The sequence below is a fragment of the Perca fluviatilis genome, chromosome 7 (assembly GCF_010015445.1).
Source record: "Perca fluviatilis chromosome 7, GENO_Pfluv_1.0, whole genome shotgun sequence".
Lineage (NCBI taxonomy): Eukaryota > Metazoa > Chordata > Actinopteri > Perciformes > Percidae > Perca > Perca fluviatilis.
In genome coordinates this window covers 26,861,343-26,883,378 of record NC_053118.1, presented here as the reverse complement: position 1 = coordinate 26,883,378, position 22,036 = coordinate 26,861,343, and the positions used below count along the sequence as shown (strand labels likewise).

Genomic DNA, 22,036 nt, shown 5'->3' with positions numbered 1-22,036 from the left:
ATTAAGCAGCATTTGAGCATTGAAAGTAATCATTCACCAGATAGGCGTTTATATATCCTATTTTCTACATATCTAATTTCTGGTCGGTTTAGCGGAGTCTGGGCATGGAACTGGAATCCTATACTGCAAGGGACTAGGAAATATCACAAGAATGTTTCCTTAAATGTGTGTAGCCTCCAGGTTTTGATCCATGGTGAGCTAAATAACTTAAGTGCTCATCGACTGTACAGTATGCTGTCTTTTAAGTGTGGTCATTACATAAAAAAAATTGAGACATGCCAACAGGTGAAGCAAAGCAAGAGACAAAAATAGCCTGATTCCCTCACACCCTAGCCTGTCCACCTGTCTGTCTTTAGCTCGGACTTATTTTTGGAGAAACGGATACCACTAAGGCTTATTTATGAATTTTATGCTAAAAGGCAGATTATAAATGAATAAAATTAAGAAGTTGGCATGGACCTTTTTCACAGCAGACATGTTGACTTGTCATAGTAGGAAAAGCACAGCTGAAATTGATAACCTTAACGATGGCTCAATTCCATCAAGTGTCCCAGTAAGCTATTTCAGTGAGTCAGCATGCACAATACCTGGGCCTCTCCTAAGTGGAATGCAGCCATCATTAATGGTTTTGAATACACCTGTGCTTGAATACACCTGTGCTTTTCCTACTATGTAATGACAACATGTTCGCCGTGAAAAAAAAAAGGTCTATTAAGGTTGGGACACAAACGTCAACCGCGACGTCCGTTTTCAGAAATGTAATCTAGCTGAATACTAGTTTTTCACAGCAGAGGTCATGCGAGAGTCGAGGCTGTGTGGCGTACAGTTTCAGTCTCAAAATGTCAGCGCGCGGAGAGAAGAGGAGGGCGGGTCTAGGGGAGGGGAGAGGAGTACCGGGAATGATAGTGGATATATACGGGCAGGGAGCGGGGGCGGCGACAGCGACACACCTGGGAAATCACAAAAACAAGCAACCGTGCTGTTGCGTTTTTAATGGAAGTTGTCTCCACGAAGGACATGCATTAGGTTTCACCTGCGGAATAAGGCAGAAAATGTACACTTCGGAGCGCAGGCGAATGAGCCTGCGCGAGCACAAGAGGAAAGATCCAGTTTGGGTGTCCGCTGGAAGTTTGTGGCAGGACTCTTCGGCTATGGAGCTGAGCTCCAGCGGCTCGGGTAAACAGGTCGTTTCTCCACGGAGTCGGACCAGACCTGTATCCGTGGCATACATTGTTAACAAGGACGCAACAGTGCCGCAAACTGAGGAGAACTTATCCCTGAAATGTCTGAAGGAAGCCTGCGCCGACGCGCACGCCGTTTTCCAAACCATTTCATTCGAGAGAATATCCCAAGGCACCACGGACATTCTGGATAGTTTCTACAATGCAGGCAAGTGAGGGCATGCTGACTGTAGGGAAATTTGGATGACACATTTACGCAGAACTACGCCAATTACGCAAACTAACCCGCCCTACTAAATTTCCCACACAGATGTAGCAGTGGTCGAGATGAGTGAGTCTTTCTGCCAGCCTTCCCTTTTCTATCACCTTGGAGTGAGAGAAAGTTTCAGCTTGACCAATAACATAATCCTTTACTGTTACAAGCAAGATAATGATCTACAGGCTGTCAAGGTAACTTAAAATCAACACATACCCCTGTTTATTATAATATTTTATGGATAATTTAGGGCTGCAGCCATTGATTATAAGCTGCCTCAGGGCCCCAATAGTCAAGGAAACTGTGTAAAATAGTCCATGATAATTGGAATAATAAAAAATAATTGCAGAATATGCACCACTTAAATTTAATGAGAAATTACATTAACTAATCTGGGGCCTTTTAAAGAGGGGCCAACATTTAGTTTTGGGACATTCATTGTTTCACAGCAAACCTTGGACTCAGTTATTCCAGAATAGCAGTGCTGGTTGTTCTCTGGAGCTCTATGCAAAATACCGTTTAAGATGCACTGTATGTTCCACTGTGTAATGGGAGTAAGATGATGGAGTCAATAGGGGTCCACAGTTGATTTTTGCCCCAGGCCCCCCTAGCATGTTAACCCTTGTGTGGTCCTTCGGGTCCCAGTGACCCGAAGGACAACACAAGGATTATGTACTTCCCTTTACTTTGTTGAGAATTGCTCTCTAAACCCTGTTTCTTGTAAAGTAAGTAAGTAAAGTTTATTTCTAGAACACATTTAAACACAGTTTAAGCTGACCAAAATGCTGTACAAACAAGAACTAAGATGCTGTATTAACCCTTGTTTTGAGAGCAATTCTCAACAAAGTAAACGGAAGTACATAATCCTTGTGTTGTCCTTCGGGTCACTGGGACCCGAAGGACAACACAAGGGTTAATCTAACCAGGGCTGCAACTAATGGGTATTTTCATTATCGATGAATCTTCTGATTATTTTATTGACCATTAGATGACTGGTTTAAAAATAAGGAGCAAATCAGACAGTTTAAAATGAAATGAAACCTTAAGCATTAAAAGCAAAAATACAGACAACTGCCAAATGATACCTCGGCTCCCTTGTGGCTGTGCAAGGTCTCCCAATTTGTACTCTATTTGTTGTATGATGCGTGTATTATCTTCCTCCAGGAGCAGTGTGGAAGTTACACGTTCATCCCTTACGTAGTGTCCCCTCAGGGCAAAGTGTTTGCCTGTGATGCAACAATCATGACTGCGATCAAAGAGTTGATGCAGCCTAGTTTCCAGCTGGAGCCTCTGCTGACCCCGCTGGTGGAGACACTGGTGCATTTGCTGAACAATGTACAAATTCAGTCCAGGTCAGGCATCTGCAACTGCACGGCTTTCACCACCATTGTGTGCTTTGCCCAAAACGTTATAATCTCAGATTACACATGCATTTGTTTATGTCGTAACTCACAGCTTCCTTCATGGTGGCGGATGTATTTAAGCTTATAAAAGTGTCAAATGTTCTGACTTCTCTGCTCTTTGTGCTTACAGTGAGTACTTCCGAGAGTCAATCAGGCATGAGATTCGTATGGCACGGGAGAGGTTCAGCGGCCAAGCCCTGAGTGAGGAGTTGAGCAATATCCAGAAACGCCTGGACAGCGTAGAGCTGCTCACACCTGATATAGTCATGAGCTTGCTGTTGTCCTACAGGGACATTCAGGTGTGTGTTTATGTGTGCAGGGCGATATGAAGAAAATCAAATATCACAATATTTTTGACCAAATACATCAATGGCGATATTGTTGAGTTAACTATTAGTGATTTAAAAAAAAATATTTACATAACAAAAGTTTTGATAAATAATCATCAGTAATGTGGATACAATGACTAAGTGGGTAAAGGCAAATAATAAAACCGCTAGTTAGTGTGGTAAGTTCAGAAAATTGCATTACTGTAGTGTAGCCTTTAAAACCAGGAAGACAACACTTATTACGATATCCAAAATTCAAGACGATATCTATCCTTATGTATTGATGTCGACATGTAATATCAATATATTACCCCGCCCTACCTAGACATGGAGTGTCTAAAAGGTCATGGGCTACTACCAATGGTTATTTGTGTATTCATCTTTCAATTCTTTTTCAAATCAAGAAATTGATTGGTTGCAGAGCCCAACATGTCATTTTGTCATTTCTTATATTGTTGGAGCAAAATAATACATTTGCTTGATACATGAAAAAACATTTTGTTTCATTATGAAAGTATTACTGTTGACAACATTAAGCAAACAGATGTTGGAGCCTGCAAGAGTCACGATGAACCAAAACCCACGATGAGATGGCATATCAAGTGTTCCATATGGATGTAGATAGTAATAAAAATGACCATTGAGGTTTAAATCATTATTAGTAATCAATGTTGTAATGATTATAAATTATTAAAGCAAGCATGGTAAATAATTCATTGTAATTCTGCACCCTCTTTTCTCAGGACTACGATGCCATAATCAAACTGGTGGAAACTCTGAGCAACCTGCCCATGTGTCTGGTAGCAAAACATCAGAATATCAAGTTTAACTACATATTTGCTCTAAACAGGTACCCAGATGGCTCCTACTGCATTAATATGTTGTTTCACAAGTGAACACAATTAAAGCTTTAGTGCGTAACTTTCTGTTACATTCAAGCCATTGCCAAATAAGTTGATACAAAGCTAGTTAAGACTATCGGCTCCACACAACTCTCTGTATTTCTCAGTATGACTATGTTCAGAAGGTTGTGTTGTCCGGCGACTTTCGCGTGCAGAAACTGAAGTGAAGATAATTCCCTCTTCTGAAGACTCCATCTTATTTTTTTATCCTCAGTGTCCTCCTTGGCTACTAGCAACTGCGTGGAGGAAGGGTGGGGGCGCATGTGCGATCACAGATGGCTTGCATCACGAGGACACGCTGACAGTTTTCATGTCATTACTTAGAATTCCTCACGGGGGCAACAGAAACTACGCACTATAGCTTTAAACTATTGTTCTCTTGTCTGGTTTCAGCTTAGTGTTTTTGTGCCGTTCTCAGCCTGTGGCCTTTATTTTCCTTTCATGTATAAAAAATATAATGGGTTTGTTAAAGCTCATCACTGCTGAAATGATCAAATCTTCCCATACTAGGAGGAATCAGCCTGGAGATCGCGCTAAGGCTTTGGAAGCAATTCTGCCTATTGTGGAGTCGGGGGACAAAGTGGCGTCAGACGTCTATTGCCTGTGTGGACGGATCTACAAAGACATGTTCATGAGCTCTGGGTTCACCGATCAGCGCAGCAGAGAACAGTCCTGCTATTGGTACAACCACTTTGTGTTTGTGGGTCTGGTCTTACACACTGGTTCACACCTTATGAGAAAGGTGGCAATTTGTTTGCCCTTTGTACTTAGACTACAGTTTGTCACTACAGACCTAATCTATATCCACAACGTTCCACTTCCGGAATTAGTCCAGTGCCGCCGGAAATTCCGCCAGATGTCTTTAATTTCAGCCGGATGTCCGTCATCTTCCACTTTCTTTGTGTTGGCATTTTAAACTCCGGTGGATTCATGAGGACTATGGTTAACTGCTCCTCACATCTCTGCAGGGTAAATCCAGACAGCTAGCTAGACTATCTGTCCAATCTGAGATTTTTTTTTTCATTGTACGACTAAAACAACTTTTGAACGTACGCATGTTCCACCAAAACAAGTTCCTTCCCAAGGATATTCCGGGAATTTTCAAAGTTTGAAATTTTTCACGGGAATAAACAAAATATTTTTAATATTGCTTGTTATAATACTGTTAGTCTATAACAGGGAACTTAAATGTTGTTGGAAAAAAACAATCTTGCAGCATAGTCTTGGTTAAAACAACCTGATTTAATGCAACTTCAGTTGAATGTCCTCCCCTACAGTAAAGCATAGGCTACTACATACTTGCTAACATTTTAGTTTTTGAAATGTTTTTTTTTTTTTGGGGGGGGGGTAATACATAACCCATTGCTATTAACCTATGTGTGTTAATTGTATAGTCCACTTGTTATTGATAGGCTAGAAACAATAGACAGTGCTGATGGTTACCTTAGCACGCATATAGCCATAGTAAATCAAAGACAGCGTGCTAGCTACCTTCGTATGTTAAGCTAAAGGTCAATGGTTTGGGCTATTACTTAGCCTACTGCAAGGCTATTGAGGCCACATCCACTGCACAGATCATTTCTAAAATCCAACATTCTACAGCAGATTGAAGACAATACTGCATTTGAGTCCAAGGAATACATCCCATCCTAATTCCCATTAATTCCCATGAAAGTTTCCAAATTGGAATGTTTCCAAAATTCCACAGCTAAACTTTCCATGGAAAGGTTCCGGAAATTTACCGGAAAATAACGGAAATTATTTCCCGCCCCTTTGCAACCCTAGGTGCATAGCGCCGCCCAAGACGATTGTGATTGGTTTAAAGAAATGCCAATAAACGTTTTTCTCCCAACCTGGAATGCTGTGTGGACTTCCCAGACCCTCCACAGCGCTGTGGAGGAAGGTCTGGCAATGCAAGACTACACTTAATGAGAAAGGTGGCATTTGTCTTTTGTACTTGGACTACAGTTTGTCACTACAGACCCTACTTAATAGTTCTTTTTAAATGTTTGCTGCTGGTATGTGTATGCAGTTTATGTTGCATTATTGTTCTAATGTTACTGATGTGCCTTATCTGTCAATGTTCTAGTATAATCCATCAGTGCTCTTTTTTTTTTATTTATTCGTCGTCAGGGTATGGAAAAGCTTTTGAGCAGGAGCCAACTCTTCACTCCGGCATCAACAACGTGGTCCTCTTGATGGCAGCTGGCCATGAATTTGACACTTCAATTGAGCTGCGCAAGATAGGTGCTTAATGCATTCTGCTTTCTGTATCAGAGAGAATCAATGACAAATACCTTTTATGGTTTACAGATTCAGTGTGTCATAAAGTTTATTCTACTTATGCACTACACTTCTGTTGTTGGGGTATAAACCTTAGGCTTTGCTATGATACAACCCATAATTTAAATTTGTAAGGCCACAATTCTGGATAGATTTGAAATGTTTTTAAGACACAATGCAATATCCAGAAAACCAATTTTATTGTTCTGTCATAACTTAAAATAAACTCCACCCTGGGGGGATGACTGAGCTTATAGTTGTGCCCAGGGCCATTATCTGTGGATGCACATATGAGCCTATTAGTTTGGAAATGTATAACTGATTTGATATGCATTTGTTAATTCATTGTTTTGCTCTCTATTATCATGTTGGTGTTCAGGTGTGACTATTAGCACCCTGCTCGGTAGAAAGGGCAGTTTGGAGAAGATGAAGGACTACTGGGATGTTGGCTTTTACCTCGGAGCAAACATCCTCGCGAACGAACATAGGAAAGTCATCATGGCCTCTGATAAACTCTACAAGCTAAAGGCCCCTATCTGGTGAGGCTTAGCGCTTCTTGATTAGTAGAGTCATGCAGGTCAAGGTGTTTAATAATCATCAGGATTCAGTTTTTAGGTCTTATTTGTTTAATTTCATTGTTTTAATTAAAATAGAAACGTCTGTGGATTAGAACGCATTTAAATGGTTTCAGTCTTATTTCCAGACTCAATGTAGATTAATGAGTTTAATGTTTCTTTCAGGTATGTGGCATCCATTATGGAGACGTACATCCTATACCGTCAATTTGCCAAGCTACCTGAGGTGAAATCTCCTACGCAGGACACTGTGGACTTCTGGATGGAACTGCTTTTGCAGGCCTGTAGACCCACTGACTCCACAGGCCGCTGCCCAGTAAGACAGCACTGACAATCTTTGTACAGTACAGTAACCGTAACACTAAATACAAAACTTTAAACTTCTCTGGAAGTTATGATCTGTTAATTTGGACTCAACTCTGTCCATTTTAATCTTAAGGGTAACGCACACTGCTGTAATACGGAGGGATATGGGCATGAAATAATGGAGATAGCGTGGCGGTTTTGACCCCCCGTTACAGATAAATAAAAGTCATGTGGCTATTATCAAATATTGGTAATATAATTTAGAATTTTCTGCTTTTCAGGTGCTCATTGTGGAGCCCAGCAAAGTCCTCCAACCAGCTATTGTGTGCGTGAGCGAGGAGGATGAAAGTCGCACTGTCCAGTTGGAACACATCACACCCTTAAAGGTATGTAGACCCTTTGTCTCCCCCCACTCCCAGACTGCCCTTCTTATCCGAATACATGTTTACCTGCCATACATACAGAATGCAGAATAAATTGCATAATGACAGGAAGAACCAACTTTTCTCACACTGATTTATGGTTCAGTGAATGTTTAATCGGGTGAGTGTGTGGGTGTGTTCTTTGAGCGTCACGGTGTGTAAGACTTACTACATGCCTCAGGACGGTTTACTTGCTGCTAAGGCATGTGTTACGCACCATGTATTAAGAGTCAAACTGTCATTATCCCGTGTTTTAACTTTATCCTGATTCTACAGAAAGGCTTATACCAGTGGACTTTCCCAGCCTCTGCAATTCGGGGAGTGAGGTAAAGTGGAGTACAGCATGTGCTAACATCTCTTAAATATCTCTCAGTTCTGGGTGTGTTTTAAGCCTGCAGCAAAGCCAGAGGACCCAAAACATACTGGTTGTCTGGGAAACCTTGGCTGTTGATCATATTTTTGTTCTGTCAATATGGTTTCAGGCTTTTTTTCTTTTGTAGGCTTTTTGTTGATTCCTCTCTGGGTACTGCTCAGTTTGTACTTTGGCCTTGTCTTGTTTGCCAGTTTGCAACTTGGGGGCAATTTTCAGCAAATACCCAAAACGAGAAGAAAACAGTAAACAAACAACTTTTATCAGATTGTAATATGTTTGGGGAAAGACGAAAAATACCTTCTTTTTTTTTCTTTGGTGCAGGGCTTTGCTCATCTGAATTAGTCAATTTTCCTCCTGTTTGTTTACTGTAAGCTGATACCCTTTGCACTGCAAACATTAGCCGTTTTTTCCCTGGAAAAGAAAAGGGCTTGATAGGTTCAGTCTTATTTTAATCCCATGTTCAGCAGAAATGTATTTGTATACAGTTGTTGACACTATTGTGCATTTTCAAACCAAGAAATAAGGGATTATGACATTTTGTATAGTTATTGATTTGCTTTTTTCCCTCTGAAGTGCTTCAAAGATTGATGAGCGGAGCTGCTTCCTGTATGTCCACTACAACTCAGATGACTTCCAGCTCTGCTTCCCCTCTGAGCTCCACTGTAAAGGGTGAGTGACTAATAAACTGGCAAAGACACAGCAGGGCAGAGTTTGTGTGTGTGAAACCGTGTGAATGACCTGCTCATTAACCAATTGACTGGCTAGTGAGAGACAAGGAAGATAATCAGCGATCCGGAAAATAGGCAAACTAGCTTTGCAGATTTAGGGCCCTATCTTGCACCCAGCGCAATTGCCTTTGTACACCGACGCATGTATCATTCCTATTTTGCACCCGACGCACAGCGGACTTTTCCCTCCACAGACGCACGTCGGTAAATTAGGGAATGTATTTGCGCTCCCGGGGGCGGTTCAGCGAAAAGAGGAGGCGTGTTCAGGCGTAAACGTTCCCTGGTGCTATTTTGCGGTTTCAGAAAACAATTCCGCCACTGACCAAGAAAAACCTGGTTTAAAATTAGTAGTGCGTTATTCAGATGCTATTTTAGGGGCGCATGCTTGGCCATAATGTAGCGTGTGCACAACGTGCATACACTTTGCTTCTCTTATCTAAACGGACGCAGCAGTTCCATTTTTGCAAACCATACATGATTGTAAAGAAAAATATTACTGAAAATGCGCTTCAGGTGTTTGGATAGATCAGGACAGTCCTCAAAAAGTCCCAGCATTCTGTGTGGCTTGTTGTGTTTTACACAACATTTCCATGAATCATGGATGTGTTGATTACATAAATGAGGAAATATTAGAGGACTTAAGGAGACGTGATGTTGAACTACGGCGGCGCCAGGCAAATCCGCCGTCATAATAGCAATCCGCCATGGAACAAGCGCGCCTGCTCTTAAAGGGAATGTGAGATGATGCTCTGATTGGTTTATTGCACATTACGCCCAAACCACACTTGGCTACTTCAGACCAACCCATTTTAGATTTGCGTCGGGCGCAAGAGTCGTTTATCCCGCCGGTATAATGGCAACAGCGGCCGAGATCCGCCCACAAAGCTACTTGATTATCACGTTTGATACTTGCATTTCAGATCGTTAAAATAGGGCCCTTAGTCTAGACTGTGCCCTGAATAAATGGTTGTAATGTAACTACACTGTATGAGTCATGTTCTCGTTATTGTCCTCTAGGAAATCCCCCGAGGACATATTTTTTTCACTCTGACTTAAAGAGCCTGTTGACCCAAATCATAAAAAGATTACATTTCCTTCTAACCTCTTGCGGTCTCCACTGCAGATATATTCAGTTTTGAGAGACCCACTGCTGAAACCTTTGATGCCACCTTCAAATAATATAAGTATAACTCAGTTTTAATTATGGTGCTCAAAGCACTCTTAAATCATGATGCAATATCCTTGTTCCTCAGGACTGTAGACAGTTTTCTTTGGAACTTCCTATTCAAGAAATGAAAGTAAAACTGAAGTGATCTTCATGGCTACTACATCCTAAACGTGGAAAATATTGTTGGAAATGCTTTGGGTCAACTGGTCACAGGTTCCCGAAGGCTATGTTTTTAATTCAGTGTTTCAGAAAAGATTTTTTTTTTTTTCCTTTTTAGTTTCATGGACTTTCTTAATTCGTTCATTTAATTATGTATTTGAACTGATCAGATTGTAAATATATTTCAAGTCAGATTTCTATTATCTGTTAATGGAGAATGGTTGTCAATATTCTGACTGTGTTAAAAGAGAGCTGACAGGATGTCGAATTCCTACTGACCCGATTGTTTTGTTACTTAATGACAAGTGTAAATTACATCTGCTTGGGAGACAAAAGAGTTTGGTTAGCCGGCTCAACCGCGACCAAGAAAATGAAAGCTCAGCGCTGGCTCCCCCCACTCGCTTTGTATAAAACAGTGGTTGGCATATTTTCTGGACATAGTTATGCTTGAGCACTCTACAGCAAGGATTAACAAAGCCAAGTCATCGACTATAGACCTGTGGAAAGGTGCAGCGGCACAGGTATCAGTCCTAATGACCTCCGCATCACAAGAAGTAGAGGAGGGCGACTAGGCAAGGTGTGATTACTGGTTTTGTTTTTTTCTTTCTTTTCCTCTAGACCGTGGGGGGTGGGAGAGGGGGGTTGTTCTTGTTCAAGTGTTTGTCTTTTCTGTTGTTGTTGTTTTGAAATGAAAAAATAAATAAAAGAGCTGACATTACCTTGATGGCGATGGAAAGTTGCGCACAATTCAATGTGAAGCATAAATTCACCTGAGGAAGGTCTTTGTGACCGAAACGTTGTGAAATAACGTAATTGCATGCGTAATGGACAGTGTGCGGGACTTCTTCAACAAATGTTACTGGTAACGTTTACCTTTTCCGATGCACCTGCCCCAAAAAAAGAGGTGTGCAAAAGCGCTTTTTAATCGAAATTAAGCATTTCCCACCCCATAAAACATTTGCAATGCCAACTTGCAAAAAATATTCTTGCAAACAATTTTGCATTGTATACGTTCATGCTTTGTTGCCAGCAGTCTCCTTTTTCACTGCCATTGTCGACACAATGTTCGTTTGTGCATTACCCTCTGCAAAACAAAATGGGGATCCACCCGTAAAAACATTGCACCGAACATGAACATGAACTTGATTCTATCACGAAGGTGATGTATTCTTGCACGTACTGCTCGTTTGCCTTATATGGGTAAATTATTTGGCAAATGCCTGATGTTGGTATTCTCTTTAATGGAAATTCACTAAAAAATCATTTAACTACATGCTCTATTAAGAGCATATTCTCATCGGTGTTGGATCTATCTACATTGTCTCCTCACGCTGTTCTCTCACTAGTTTCTGCGAGCTGGTAAACTCTCTGCTTCAGGAGGCTGAACACCCCTCTCAGGACCTGAACCATGAAGCTGAGGGAGAACTAGAGGTCAGTCACAGTCCTCCATTCGTCTGATGCAGAGTGTGCTCTATTTTAGGTCTCCCTTGCTTCAACAAGTAGAAAACAACTGCAGTTGCTGAACAGAAACATTCTCATAACATAAGTGTCATATTTCCCTGTAATTTGGCATTGTATGCATTAGTATCTGTTTGTGTAAAGAAGTAAATGTATTCATATTCCCTTTTATATTCTTAGAATTCTGGACTTTGTTGACTCTGTTTTCATGTCAGAAGAGCCTTCAAAGTTCACGTTTCGCTCTCTCTCTATGAAGTTCCTCACAGTTTCTCTAATGCTCCTGCTTTCAGTCAGTGTTCTGATTTATGCTGTCTTCATTTCTTTCTACAGTACATCTGTGAGACCAATGAGAATGGCGACAAAGTGATTTTGGGTAAAGGGACGTACGGTGTGGTGTACGCTGGGAGGGACCTGAGCAACCAAGTTCGCATTGCCATCAAGGAAATCCCTGAGAGGGACAGCATGTATGAGAAACCAACACTAGCACTGTTTTCCCTTCAGAGTCAGCCCTTACTGGGACGCACTAAACTGCACGGTTTCTCATTAAAATGTTTTTCTTTTTTCATAATTCCCTTAATGGGAAGTGATTTGGCAGAGATACCACTCACTGGCATGCTCTGGATCCCCAGTGCTCTTTAGGAATCCTGGGGATGAGTGTTTCGACTTTTTAATTTCCTTGTTTGCTATTCTATAATCTGCACAAAGAGTTTAGGCCCACACTACAGTGTTGTGTGGAAATTAAAAATTCCATCAAAAGAAATTAGTAATTTAAATGGCTTTTTAAGCATTTGCCAAACCTTTTGTCCAAGACACGGCACAGTATTTATCTTTTTTATCAAACTGAAGATTTCTGAATGTTTTAAAACAACAAACTATCATATTTATTGCGTTGACAGTGTGAAATTAGGAAAACCTTGCAGTCATACATTCTTTCTTTCTTTCTTTCTTTCTTTCTTTCTTTCTTCCCCACCCCCCCCCAGGTACTCCCAACCCCTCCATGAGGAGATAGCTCTGCACAAGAGGCTAAAACACAGAAATATTGTCCAGTACCTGGGCTCAGTCAGTCAGGATGGTTTCATCAAGATCTTCATGGAGGAAGTACCTGGAGGTAGGAATCTTAAAATTCTGAAAATGCTAATACTTTTAGCTTCAAAGAGCAGTAGAGAGTAACTGTCCATTACTGGACACCCTTAGCCACACACACACACACACACACACACACACACACACACACACACACACACCTCTGTTCAGCATATCAAAGTAATGAACATCCTCTGATCTCACACAGGACCACTGAGATTAGGCAATGATGACACACTGGAAAAAACAAATCCGATATGTGCACAAACATCTTACTATGTGTGACATGTTTTCGCCTACAGCTCTATCACCTAATGTTCTGATCCTGACCTTTCCGGCCCACCCTTTTTATATTCATTCTAATATTCCTCCAGCCCAACTTATGAAGTCTAAACAGTTAACTTGTACCATGACAAAGTGAAGATGAGACAAAATGATTTATTTAGAATAAGGTATTAAAAACTCAATATTTTTCACAAATCAAAAATATGAAAATCAAAATCCCCTTGCAGTATGAAACTTAAAAACATTGTATTTGAAAACAGGAAACTGCCTAGAATTGCCTGAGGATGTCTAAAGTTAGTTGTTAGCTACACAATACAGTGTGATACTTTTCTTAAGTTCTGTTTTATTTATGCATTCACGTCTGCTCATCCAATTACTGATACCTTTTCACTTTAATTTTACACAGAGATTTTGGCTAATACATCCTTGTTGCACTGATTGGAATCTACAAACTAATACTTATGCATTGGCATATTAGTGTTAACAGACGTTCATGAAACTTTCACTGGAATGAAAATAGACTTACAAAAAAGTGCCAATATAAGGAAGTCATGCCCCTGATTTCAACTCTGCATTTTTCTAGTTACTGTGTGATGCCTTTATTAAGCATCAAGGAAGTGAGTGTCTGTCTTGTGTTCAGATTTGACTGTGGAAGTGTGGTTGTGCAACATACTGGAAGCCAGTTTCAAGAAAGTGGGTGGTTCCAACATCCTGCTCATTGAAGAAAAATCTCTGTTGACAATGGCGTTGTTGGAAAAACATCTGAAGCTATGCGAACAATTCCAATTCATAGCTTGGTTTAATATTGCCACATGTAGCTCAGAAATAACTTCAACAAAAACAGAAAATTATGTTTTCCAATGTGACACAAATGGTAGAGATTGTTTTGTTCTCATCCCTGCCTTCATGGACATGTGAGAAATTAGATTTTCACAGCAAGATTCTGTTCTTAAAAATGAGAATTTGAAATGAAAAATGAAATTGGCTTATATAATTTGACATGTACTGCTTGTAGGAAGTTTGTCATCTCTCCTGCGCTCCAAATGGGGTCCCCTGAAAGACAACGAAGCCACCATCATCTTCTACACCAAACAGATCCTCGAGGGGCTCAAATACCTTCATGACAATCAGATAGTCCACAGAGACATTAAGGTGAGCGGAGCACCCTGGGAATCTGTCGGCAAATGGCAAATATTGATTCTACTTTCTAGGATGATTTCATCCTAGCTTTATGGTTTGTAAGTTTGTCGTGTTTGTGAAACCTCTCAATGTGGATCATTTATCTTTGCTGCAGGGTGACAATGTATTGGTCAACACCTACAGTGGAGTGTTGAAGATCTCTGACTTTGGAACCTCCAAACGATTAGCAGGGATCAACCCCTGCACTGAGACCTTCACTGGTGCGGTCTATTTTAAAACCTTTATGACTCTGTCTTGTTTCACACACTTTGATACATGTACAGATTTAACTAAATTATAAGGATCTATTTTATATTAACTGATTTTACTCTTATGATTATTTTCGATAGGAACTCTTCAGTACATGGCCCCAGAGATTATCGACCAAGGGCCCCGGGGTTATGGGAAGCCAGCTGATATCTGGTCCCTCGGGTGCACTATTATAGAAATGGCAACAGGCAAGCCACCCTTCCATGAGCTGGGAAGTCCTCAGGCCGCCATGTTCAAGGTAAATAAGGGGAAGTTGTATTTTAGGTCGATGTTAATACATGCAGATTGTGGTGTTTTCATTAAAAAAAAGAAAAAAGGATAGTTCTACATTTTAGTTTGGCTTTGAGTAAAAATCATAAAAGTCACTCTTCATGGGTTTAGACTGAAATATCTTAAAGAGGCTGTACTCAGCAGCGAGGGGGAACCAGACTGGTAACTTTTCATGCCATCAAGTCCAAATTAGGAGTTGTCAAACAATTCTAAAGCAACACCTGTACTGTTTAGTGCTAATTGGCAAATGTAACCATGCTATCACGTGAAACTAAGAAGGTGGCCAAGTTAAACATTAGCACGTTGTCATCATTGTGACCATGTTATAGCATGGTGATGTTAGCTTTTAATTTAAAGCACTACAGTAGTGCTTTTGAGTTAAAAGCCTAAAACCACATCTGTGTCATACAAAAATGGATGGTAGCTTTCATAAACCTCGGAGTTCCCCAATCATAATTACAACTTGAATGTTCACGAGAGCGCTATGTCTGAAACAAATATATGAATAAATATAAGCAACTTCCATCTTTTCGCTTAACACACAATGTCAAAGTCAAGTTGTTTTAATGAACTAAATAATTTCCTTTTTAAACAATCCCATCAAGGTGGGCATGTTTAAGATCCACCCCAAGGTTCCTGAGTGCATGTCTAACGAGGCAAAGGGCTTCATCATGAACTGTTTTGTGCCGGACCCCGATGACAGAGCCACAGCCACAGAGCTGCTGAAGGCGAGCTTCCTCAGGTCGTCCCCCAAGAAGAAGGCCAGGGCTCCGCAGGAATCAGAACCTAAAGACATTTCTCCTGGTAAAGCTTCAGTACACTTCTAGTCACATACTGCTCTTCTTTCTCATAGCACGTTTCTGTTTCTCTCACATTTTTTTTTTTTTTTTGAACGGTTTGTTATTGCACGTGCTATGACGTGTGTGGTAAGTGTTTTTATGAAACCTTGCTAATGTCAGAGATTTTGAACAATCTCTTATATCGAACCACAATCTCGCCGGGTTTTGCAGCTGACTACCAACGCAGCCTGTCTGTACCCATCTCCATCCTTGTGGAGGACACTGATTTATACCCGGTTTCAATCGACCTGTCCTGTTCCTTGGACTTCAGGCAGCGAAAGTCCACCCTCATGGCAGATGAAATCTCTGAGAGCCCACCCAGCACCAACAGCCTCCTGTCGTGAGTTAGATTATTACTCAACAGAAGATAAAAAAACCTTTACAATGTCTGCTTCAGCCAGGGTTGTACAGGATCTTACATCAGTGGCAAACCACATTGAGGTTTTAGTCAGATAGTCTTGTGAGGCGACATCCTGTGTAGGTATAAAAAGGGTATAATCTGAATCAGAAAGGGCTTTATTGCCAAGTATGTTTTTTACACCTACAAGGAATTTGTCTTGGTGGTGTTGTTGCATGTCACAAATTCTCTAAATATAAGAAGGATAAGAAGAATATATATATATATATATATATATATATATATATATATATATATATATATACACAGTATGTATTAACAAAGATGTACAAATACAATATGAAATAAGTAAATGGAACTGTATCAAATGTCACGTTCTACAGTTAACTATGTATTACTTACATAACAAATTATTGATGTCCGTATCTCCATTTCTTTTTTTTTTTTTTTTTTTTCTCTTTATCTGTTGATCTGGTGTGATTGATTTTATTGCCCCCTACTGTCCAGAATACCAGAGGACTTTTCATCAGACATGAGCAGTCCATCCTCAACAGATGAGAATGTTGGTCTTTTCATGCTGAGAAAGGACAGTGAAAGGAGAGCCACACTGCACCGAGTCCTTACTGACTACATCAGCGATGTCGTCTCTAATATACAGGAGTCTGTGCCTCAGGTGGGTGAAGAACAATCACAGCAACACAGGTCAAAAAAATTATGAAATGTATTACCTGCATGGCTTCCTACATATACACTACATACATTTTTCTCTAAAATGTAGGGCATCTAACTAAAGCTATTTTGCGGCCCCTGTGTCTTGCTAGGCTTTTGAATTTAGGTAAAAACAATAAAATAAAAAAATTCCAGAGAAAGATTCAGAATACAAATAGCACAACAATTCTTGAATTAGACAACTATTGGTTCACCAATTGTTATTGGCCAGTTATTAGATTTCACAGATGTGGTTTATCAGTATCAGTAAAGTCTTAACTAATAAGACATCATGTTAAAATAACAATGTACACCCTCGTAGTTTGGTTTTACACGAATTGTCCAGAAGTGTTGTTGCATTGTAGGCACTGCCAAAACTTCCAAATATGAACCTCCGTATGATCCAACAGCCTCATGGCATTGGTGTCTGCTGTGAGTGCTAAGTTAATATTAAAGTTGGCTCATGTGTTAATAACCTTGAGCCTAAGGGCATTTCTGCCATCTTATTTTACACTGGGTTTGGCATTTGTTTCCCACTTAAAAGCTGTTATGTCTAATGGAGAGAGAGAGAGAGAGAGAGAGAGAGAGAGAGAGAGAGAGAGAGAGAGAGAGAGAGAAAAAAAAAAAAAAAAAAAAAAAAAAAAAAAAAAAAAAAAAAAAAAAAAAAAAAAAAAAAAAAAAAAAAAAAAAAAAAAAAAAAAAAAAAAAAAAAAAAAACCCAAAAAAAAAATTTTCCCCCAACTTCCCTTTTTAAAGCATGGCGAGGAATCCTCCATAACGGCAGACCACATCACCAAGTTCATTAGCTGCCTGCGAGACAACATCCGTTCCCCAGACCGAAGGCAGCTGACAAGGAGCTTGACGGAACTTCGAACCTCACTGCTCACTGCCGCAGTTTCACTGAACAGCCTGCAGGCGGTGCTGTTTAGCTTCCAAGATGCAGTAAGTTACTTCAGGGTCAACACAGAGTTTCAGCTAAAAGGCTTGGTAAGATTTCAATCATGAATCATGGTAAACTATATGCTCCGTCTGTAGGTAAAGAAGGTGTTGAGGCAACAGCAAGTGAAACCTCACTGGATGTTTGCTCTGGACAATCTGCTGAGACAGGCAGTACAGGATGCCATCACTGTGCTCCTACCAGGTACCGCCTCATTGTGTGTGTGTGTGTGTGTATATATATATATATATATATATATATATATATATATATATATATATATATATATATATATATATATATATATATATATTCTTTCAGTAGTTTAGGGTTGTTTATTTATTATAAAGTGTCCATGTTTCTTCCGTTCCTCCCGACCACTCTCCTCTCCTCAGCACTGAAACTCCAGCTGCAGTCCTCATTTGAGACTGAGGACAGCACCCCTGATGAGCAGTGTGCTGACGCAGACACTCCTGTAGTTATTGTCCCTGACCAGGTGTTTGCGTCAGCTGACACGGAGCAGACAGCATCCATATATGAGACCCCGCCAACAGCAAGCCCCAACTCCCCTACAGACCTCGTCCTCAACAGCAACTGTCCCCTCAGTGAGCAACTGAGAGACCTACGAGTAAAGACCAAAAGGTAGCATTTAGTTTTGTTTCTTTATCATTAAGCTTTTCTGTTCAAGATACACGGCGATACACGACCTTTTTAAAGGTCCCATGGCATGAAAATTTCACTTTGAGGTTTTTTAACATTAATATGCGTTCCCCCAGCCTGCTTATGGTCCCCCATTGGCTAGAAATGGCGATAGGTGTAAACCGAGCCCTGGGTATCCTGCTCTGCCTTTGAGAAAATGAAAGCTCAGATGGGCCGATCTGGAGTCTTCCTCCTTATGAGGTCATAAGGAGGAAGGTTACCTACCCTTTCTCTGCTTTGCCCGCCCAGAGAATTTGGCCCACCCATGAGAGAGAGACATCATGGCTTTCAAACAAGCAAAGTGGCAGTTGGTCAAGGCCACACCCCTACCCTCCACCTTTTGAGTTGCACTGCTTTCTGCTGAGTAATGATGGCTGTTTTTGTGTTTTAAGACTGCTGAGTCAGCTGAATGAGAAGGAGAGAGAGTATCAGGAGCTACTGATGAACTGTGTCCAGAGGAAACAGGAAGAGATTGATGCATTGAGGAAAGCGGCAGTCACTGAAGGTAATTTTTTATTTTTATTTTTAAACCACACAGTTTGCTATATATATATACAAGTATATACATATATCAAAGTGGAGGAAAAAAATTATATATTATATATAATTTTTTCCTCCACTTTGGTTCAGCAAGGAAACGCTGTCCAGGGAAACACAAATAGGGAATTGTGTACTAAAAAAAGACTGCAATTTTCTAATATACCCACGGAATATCTCCTATTGTATATTGTACCAGAATCAGCATATTGGCCAAGATATGTGTACACATAATGAATTTGACTTTTTGTTACGCTCAATTTTCTCACACAGTCCCAAGAACAATTTTCAGGAAGATAGATAGAAAACACGTGCAGCTAAAAACAGGGACAACAAAGCTGAACAAAGATTGGTAAACCTACGCATATAACTAATACGAACATACAAGTGAGAAAATCGATATATAAATATATTTTAAAAGCAACAATGAACATAACAATTTAGACTATAGTGCAAAGGGGCAGAGTGCTTGAATAATTACTGAATGTTTAACATAATAGGTTACTTTATGTACAATGGGTGATTATATACAGTATGCATGTATACATGTCTATGCATTATATGAAAATGATGCTGATATGTACATTGTGTATTTCAACTATAAAACATATAATTTACAATGTGTATAATGGGTATTAAAATAGGCTTAAAAATCTGATGACATCCTTTTAATGGTTGTCAATTAGTCTTTTCAAATAGTCTTTCTGCCAGTAGCTTTGACTTTAGTGATTCGTAAACCTACCCATCCAGTAATCCAAGCAGCTTCAAACAAACAATCAAGAATATTTGCATATTCTCATTGATCTGGGTAAGGCGTCGTCAAACCTTTAAATCCAGGTAAAGTAAGTCCGTTTGTTATGATTCCCCTTAATTGTACTATTTGGTTAAAGCCAAGGGGGTAAGTGAGCGTCTGGCAAGCGTAGCTCCTATAGCGCCATTTTGATGCTAACATGCACTCACTCCCACAGCTACCAGAAGACTTACAACTTTCAGACTTTCAGGTTGCTCACGTCACATCTACATCTTGAAGCTCAGTTGGAGGCTGCGCAGTAACGCTCAGCGCTCACCGGAAAAGTGCTTCTAATATCCTTCACTGGTCTCCGTCCAGAGCAAGGGGATCTGTTGGACCATTCTATATAGTTTCTGTCTCCCACATGTTGATAAGTTATTATCTAGGAGTTGGTAAGAGCTTAGCCTATTAGTCCGATGATTAACCGCACAAGCTGCAGCTCGACCAGTATTTCATCAAGAGACCAACGCCCATTTTGTATTGTCAATGCACTCAATACAGTGATTCTTGTTAGTTTCTTAACCCTTATACCTGTCAATCCCTACCACGCCTCAGCTTCAGGCTCTCCATTTCTGCCTGACTGGTTCCTGTCTGAGGCGTAGACCATCAAATCATCCACTAATGTGCTCAAACTTGACTGTGCAGTTTGCGTAATGATTATACAGTCTGCCTGCGGAAACGCGATACGCGTTTTTCTTGTGTGTAACATTTAACAACGCGAGATACAGTATGTGTGCAATTTGCCCCAGGCAGTCTGAGTGGTTGTAATCTGTGTACATTATAGATAATCCAGATGTGAAGGCTTTGGTGTGCTGGCTTGAGTCTGTCCCTGTAGACCAAGACACTATCAATAAGGTAAACTCAACTTAAGCTCAGCCTTTATCTTTTTTTTTTTGGTTTTACTGTTGAAGCTGCCTTGTATTACTCATATATCCGCTGTTAATCCAAACCTGTGTGATCCTGTTTTCTAGTTGCTCTCTCATGAGTTCACCTTGGACTGTCTCTTCTACATGGCCTCCAGGGATGACTTGATGTACTGTGGAATAAGGTGAGCTGCCTCCGCACATCACCTTCACGCCATCCGTCCATGCAGAAACGTGAAAAAGGGAAATCGCCCTCAGACGGTGGTGTCGAAAAGATGCAAATGACCTCGTTAGTTTGAGTTTCATCAAAAAGCCCCAGTGGCGTTTGAGATGGCTCGGTTGTAACACTGTATTTCAATCAGTCCAAAATTGCTGTTTCAGAGGTGGCATGCTGTGTCGAATCTGGGCAGCCATCACAGCTCGCAGGAAGACCCAGCTCAGCACACACAATGAGGACAGCGAGGACACTCTTCTTTAATGGCTGCTGATGTTGTACATCAAAGGACAGATTTATTGACGGGCTGGTCCTGTGTCATCTGGAGGAAGTGAGGCAGTGGTGAACATAACAGAATTGATGTAAATCAGGATTTGGTTACCTTGTTCTACTGTGAATGTATTTTCTTTAAAAGATACTTACCATTTCTTCCAGTTATAGTGCATGTTAAGTAGAATGCACAAATTTACCCTTAGAAGTCAGATCTTGCCCGCATTTTTTTTTACATGGTTTCATTTTCAAAAAACACCATATTTTTGTTGTACTGCACATTGCTGCAGCTCCTCTTTTCACTCTGTGTGTTGAGCTCTCTGTTTTAGCTGCAGAGTGAGGCATCACACTTTGTTGGGAGTCGCACATGCACAGTACCCAGGTAAGCACTGCTAGCTAATCAGGTGCAGAGTATGAGGGCGTGCCACGCTAGCAGCTAGGCGAGCAGAGTTTTTTTTATTGTTGCGGGCAAAAATCTTTGATTATGCGTCACGTTTTCTTAAAAAATGCGATTGAATATGCAAGATTTATGCAATGAAATTGCAGGAACTTGCAAAAACTGCGGTTTGATGAAAAAGAGGAAAAAACTGATTCCCAACACCCTGCTTTTCGATGATGTTTACGTTGCGTAATTTCATCACTTCATACCGTTCCCATGGCAACAGGAGAAAATGGCTGACGTAAACGCAACATTTTAACTTTCTGTTAAGATGTTACTTTTTTGCAACGAAAATGCGGGGATTATGAAATCATGCAAGCCCCTCATATTTTGCGCGGAAATCGGCAATTTATGCGGCGAAAGTGCGGCGTATTTGAAATAATTCGGCCCTGCATAAATATGTGGACTTTGGCTGATTATGCATTGAATTATGCGATCGCATAATCGCGTTTTTCTGGAGGGACTGATTATAATGTGTGTTACAAAGTGACGCACGTTCGTCACGGAAGTAAAGGCTGGACTAGAATAGAGCGGTTTGGAGCAGTTTGTGAACAGTATTTTCTCTGGAAGATGGTAAGTCCCTTTGGGGTGGACTTTGGGATTTTTCACTTTGTAAACCTATAACATGCACAAAATAATATATATCACAATAAAGGAAAGGGGTAAAAAACCTAATATGAGCACTTTAATACATTTTCTCAGGACTTTGGCCAGTGGGACTACAATTATGCACTCATTAAAAAATACTGCCT

The 22,036-nt window shown here is 40.5% G+C and overlaps 1 protein-coding gene across 1 annotated transcript; it reads left to right on the top strand.

The window, feature by feature from the left end:
- The first annotated feature begins 923 nt into the window (after positions 1 to 923).
- si:ch211-1i11.3 (mitogen-activated protein kinase kinase kinase 5) lies at positions 924 to 21,167 on the top strand. The gene is made up of 28 exons (XM_039806396.1): positions 924 to 1,389; positions 1,492 to 1,631; positions 2,602 to 2,789; positions 2,971 to 3,139; positions 3,913 to 4,019; positions 4,582 to 4,752; positions 6,206 to 6,318; positions 6,734 to 6,893; positions 7,095 to 7,245; positions 7,517 to 7,621; positions 7,934 to 7,983; positions 8,604 to 8,699; positions 11,432 to 11,516; positions 11,874 to 12,007; positions 12,524 to 12,651; positions 13,927 to 14,063; positions 14,206 to 14,311; positions 14,441 to 14,598; positions 15,236 to 15,434; positions 15,641 to 15,809; positions 16,335 to 16,500; positions 17,292 to 17,477; positions 17,571 to 17,676; positions 17,868 to 18,114; positions 18,564 to 18,676; positions 20,283 to 20,353; positions 20,470 to 20,546; positions 20,743 to 21,167. Exons 1-28 carry the CDS (start codon positions 1,053 to 1,055, stop codon positions 20,837 to 20,839), a joined length of 3,966 nt encoding a protein of 1,321 aa, XP_039662330.1. The 5' UTR covers positions 924 to 1,052; the 3' UTR covers positions 20,840 to 21,167.
- The last annotated feature ends 869 nt before the right edge of the window (positions 21,168 to 22,036 follow it).

What these genes read in the sequence shown, in the direction of transcription:
- si:ch211-1i11.3 (XM_039806396.1), top strand. Translation starts at nt 1,053, where the DNA reads ATGTACACTTCGGAGCGCAGGCGAATGAGCCTGCGCGAGCACAAGAGG. An exon ending in AAGCTGAGGGAGAACTAGAG is followed by an intron (nt 11,517 to 11,873) that starts GTCAGTCACAGT and finishes TTCTTTCTACAG; the next exon opens with TACATCTGTGAGACCAATGA. An exon ending in ATCCCTGAGAGGGACAGCAT is followed by an intron (nt 12,008 to 12,523) that starts GTATGAGAAACC and finishes ACCCCCCCCCAG; the next exon opens with GTACTCCCAACCCCTCCATG.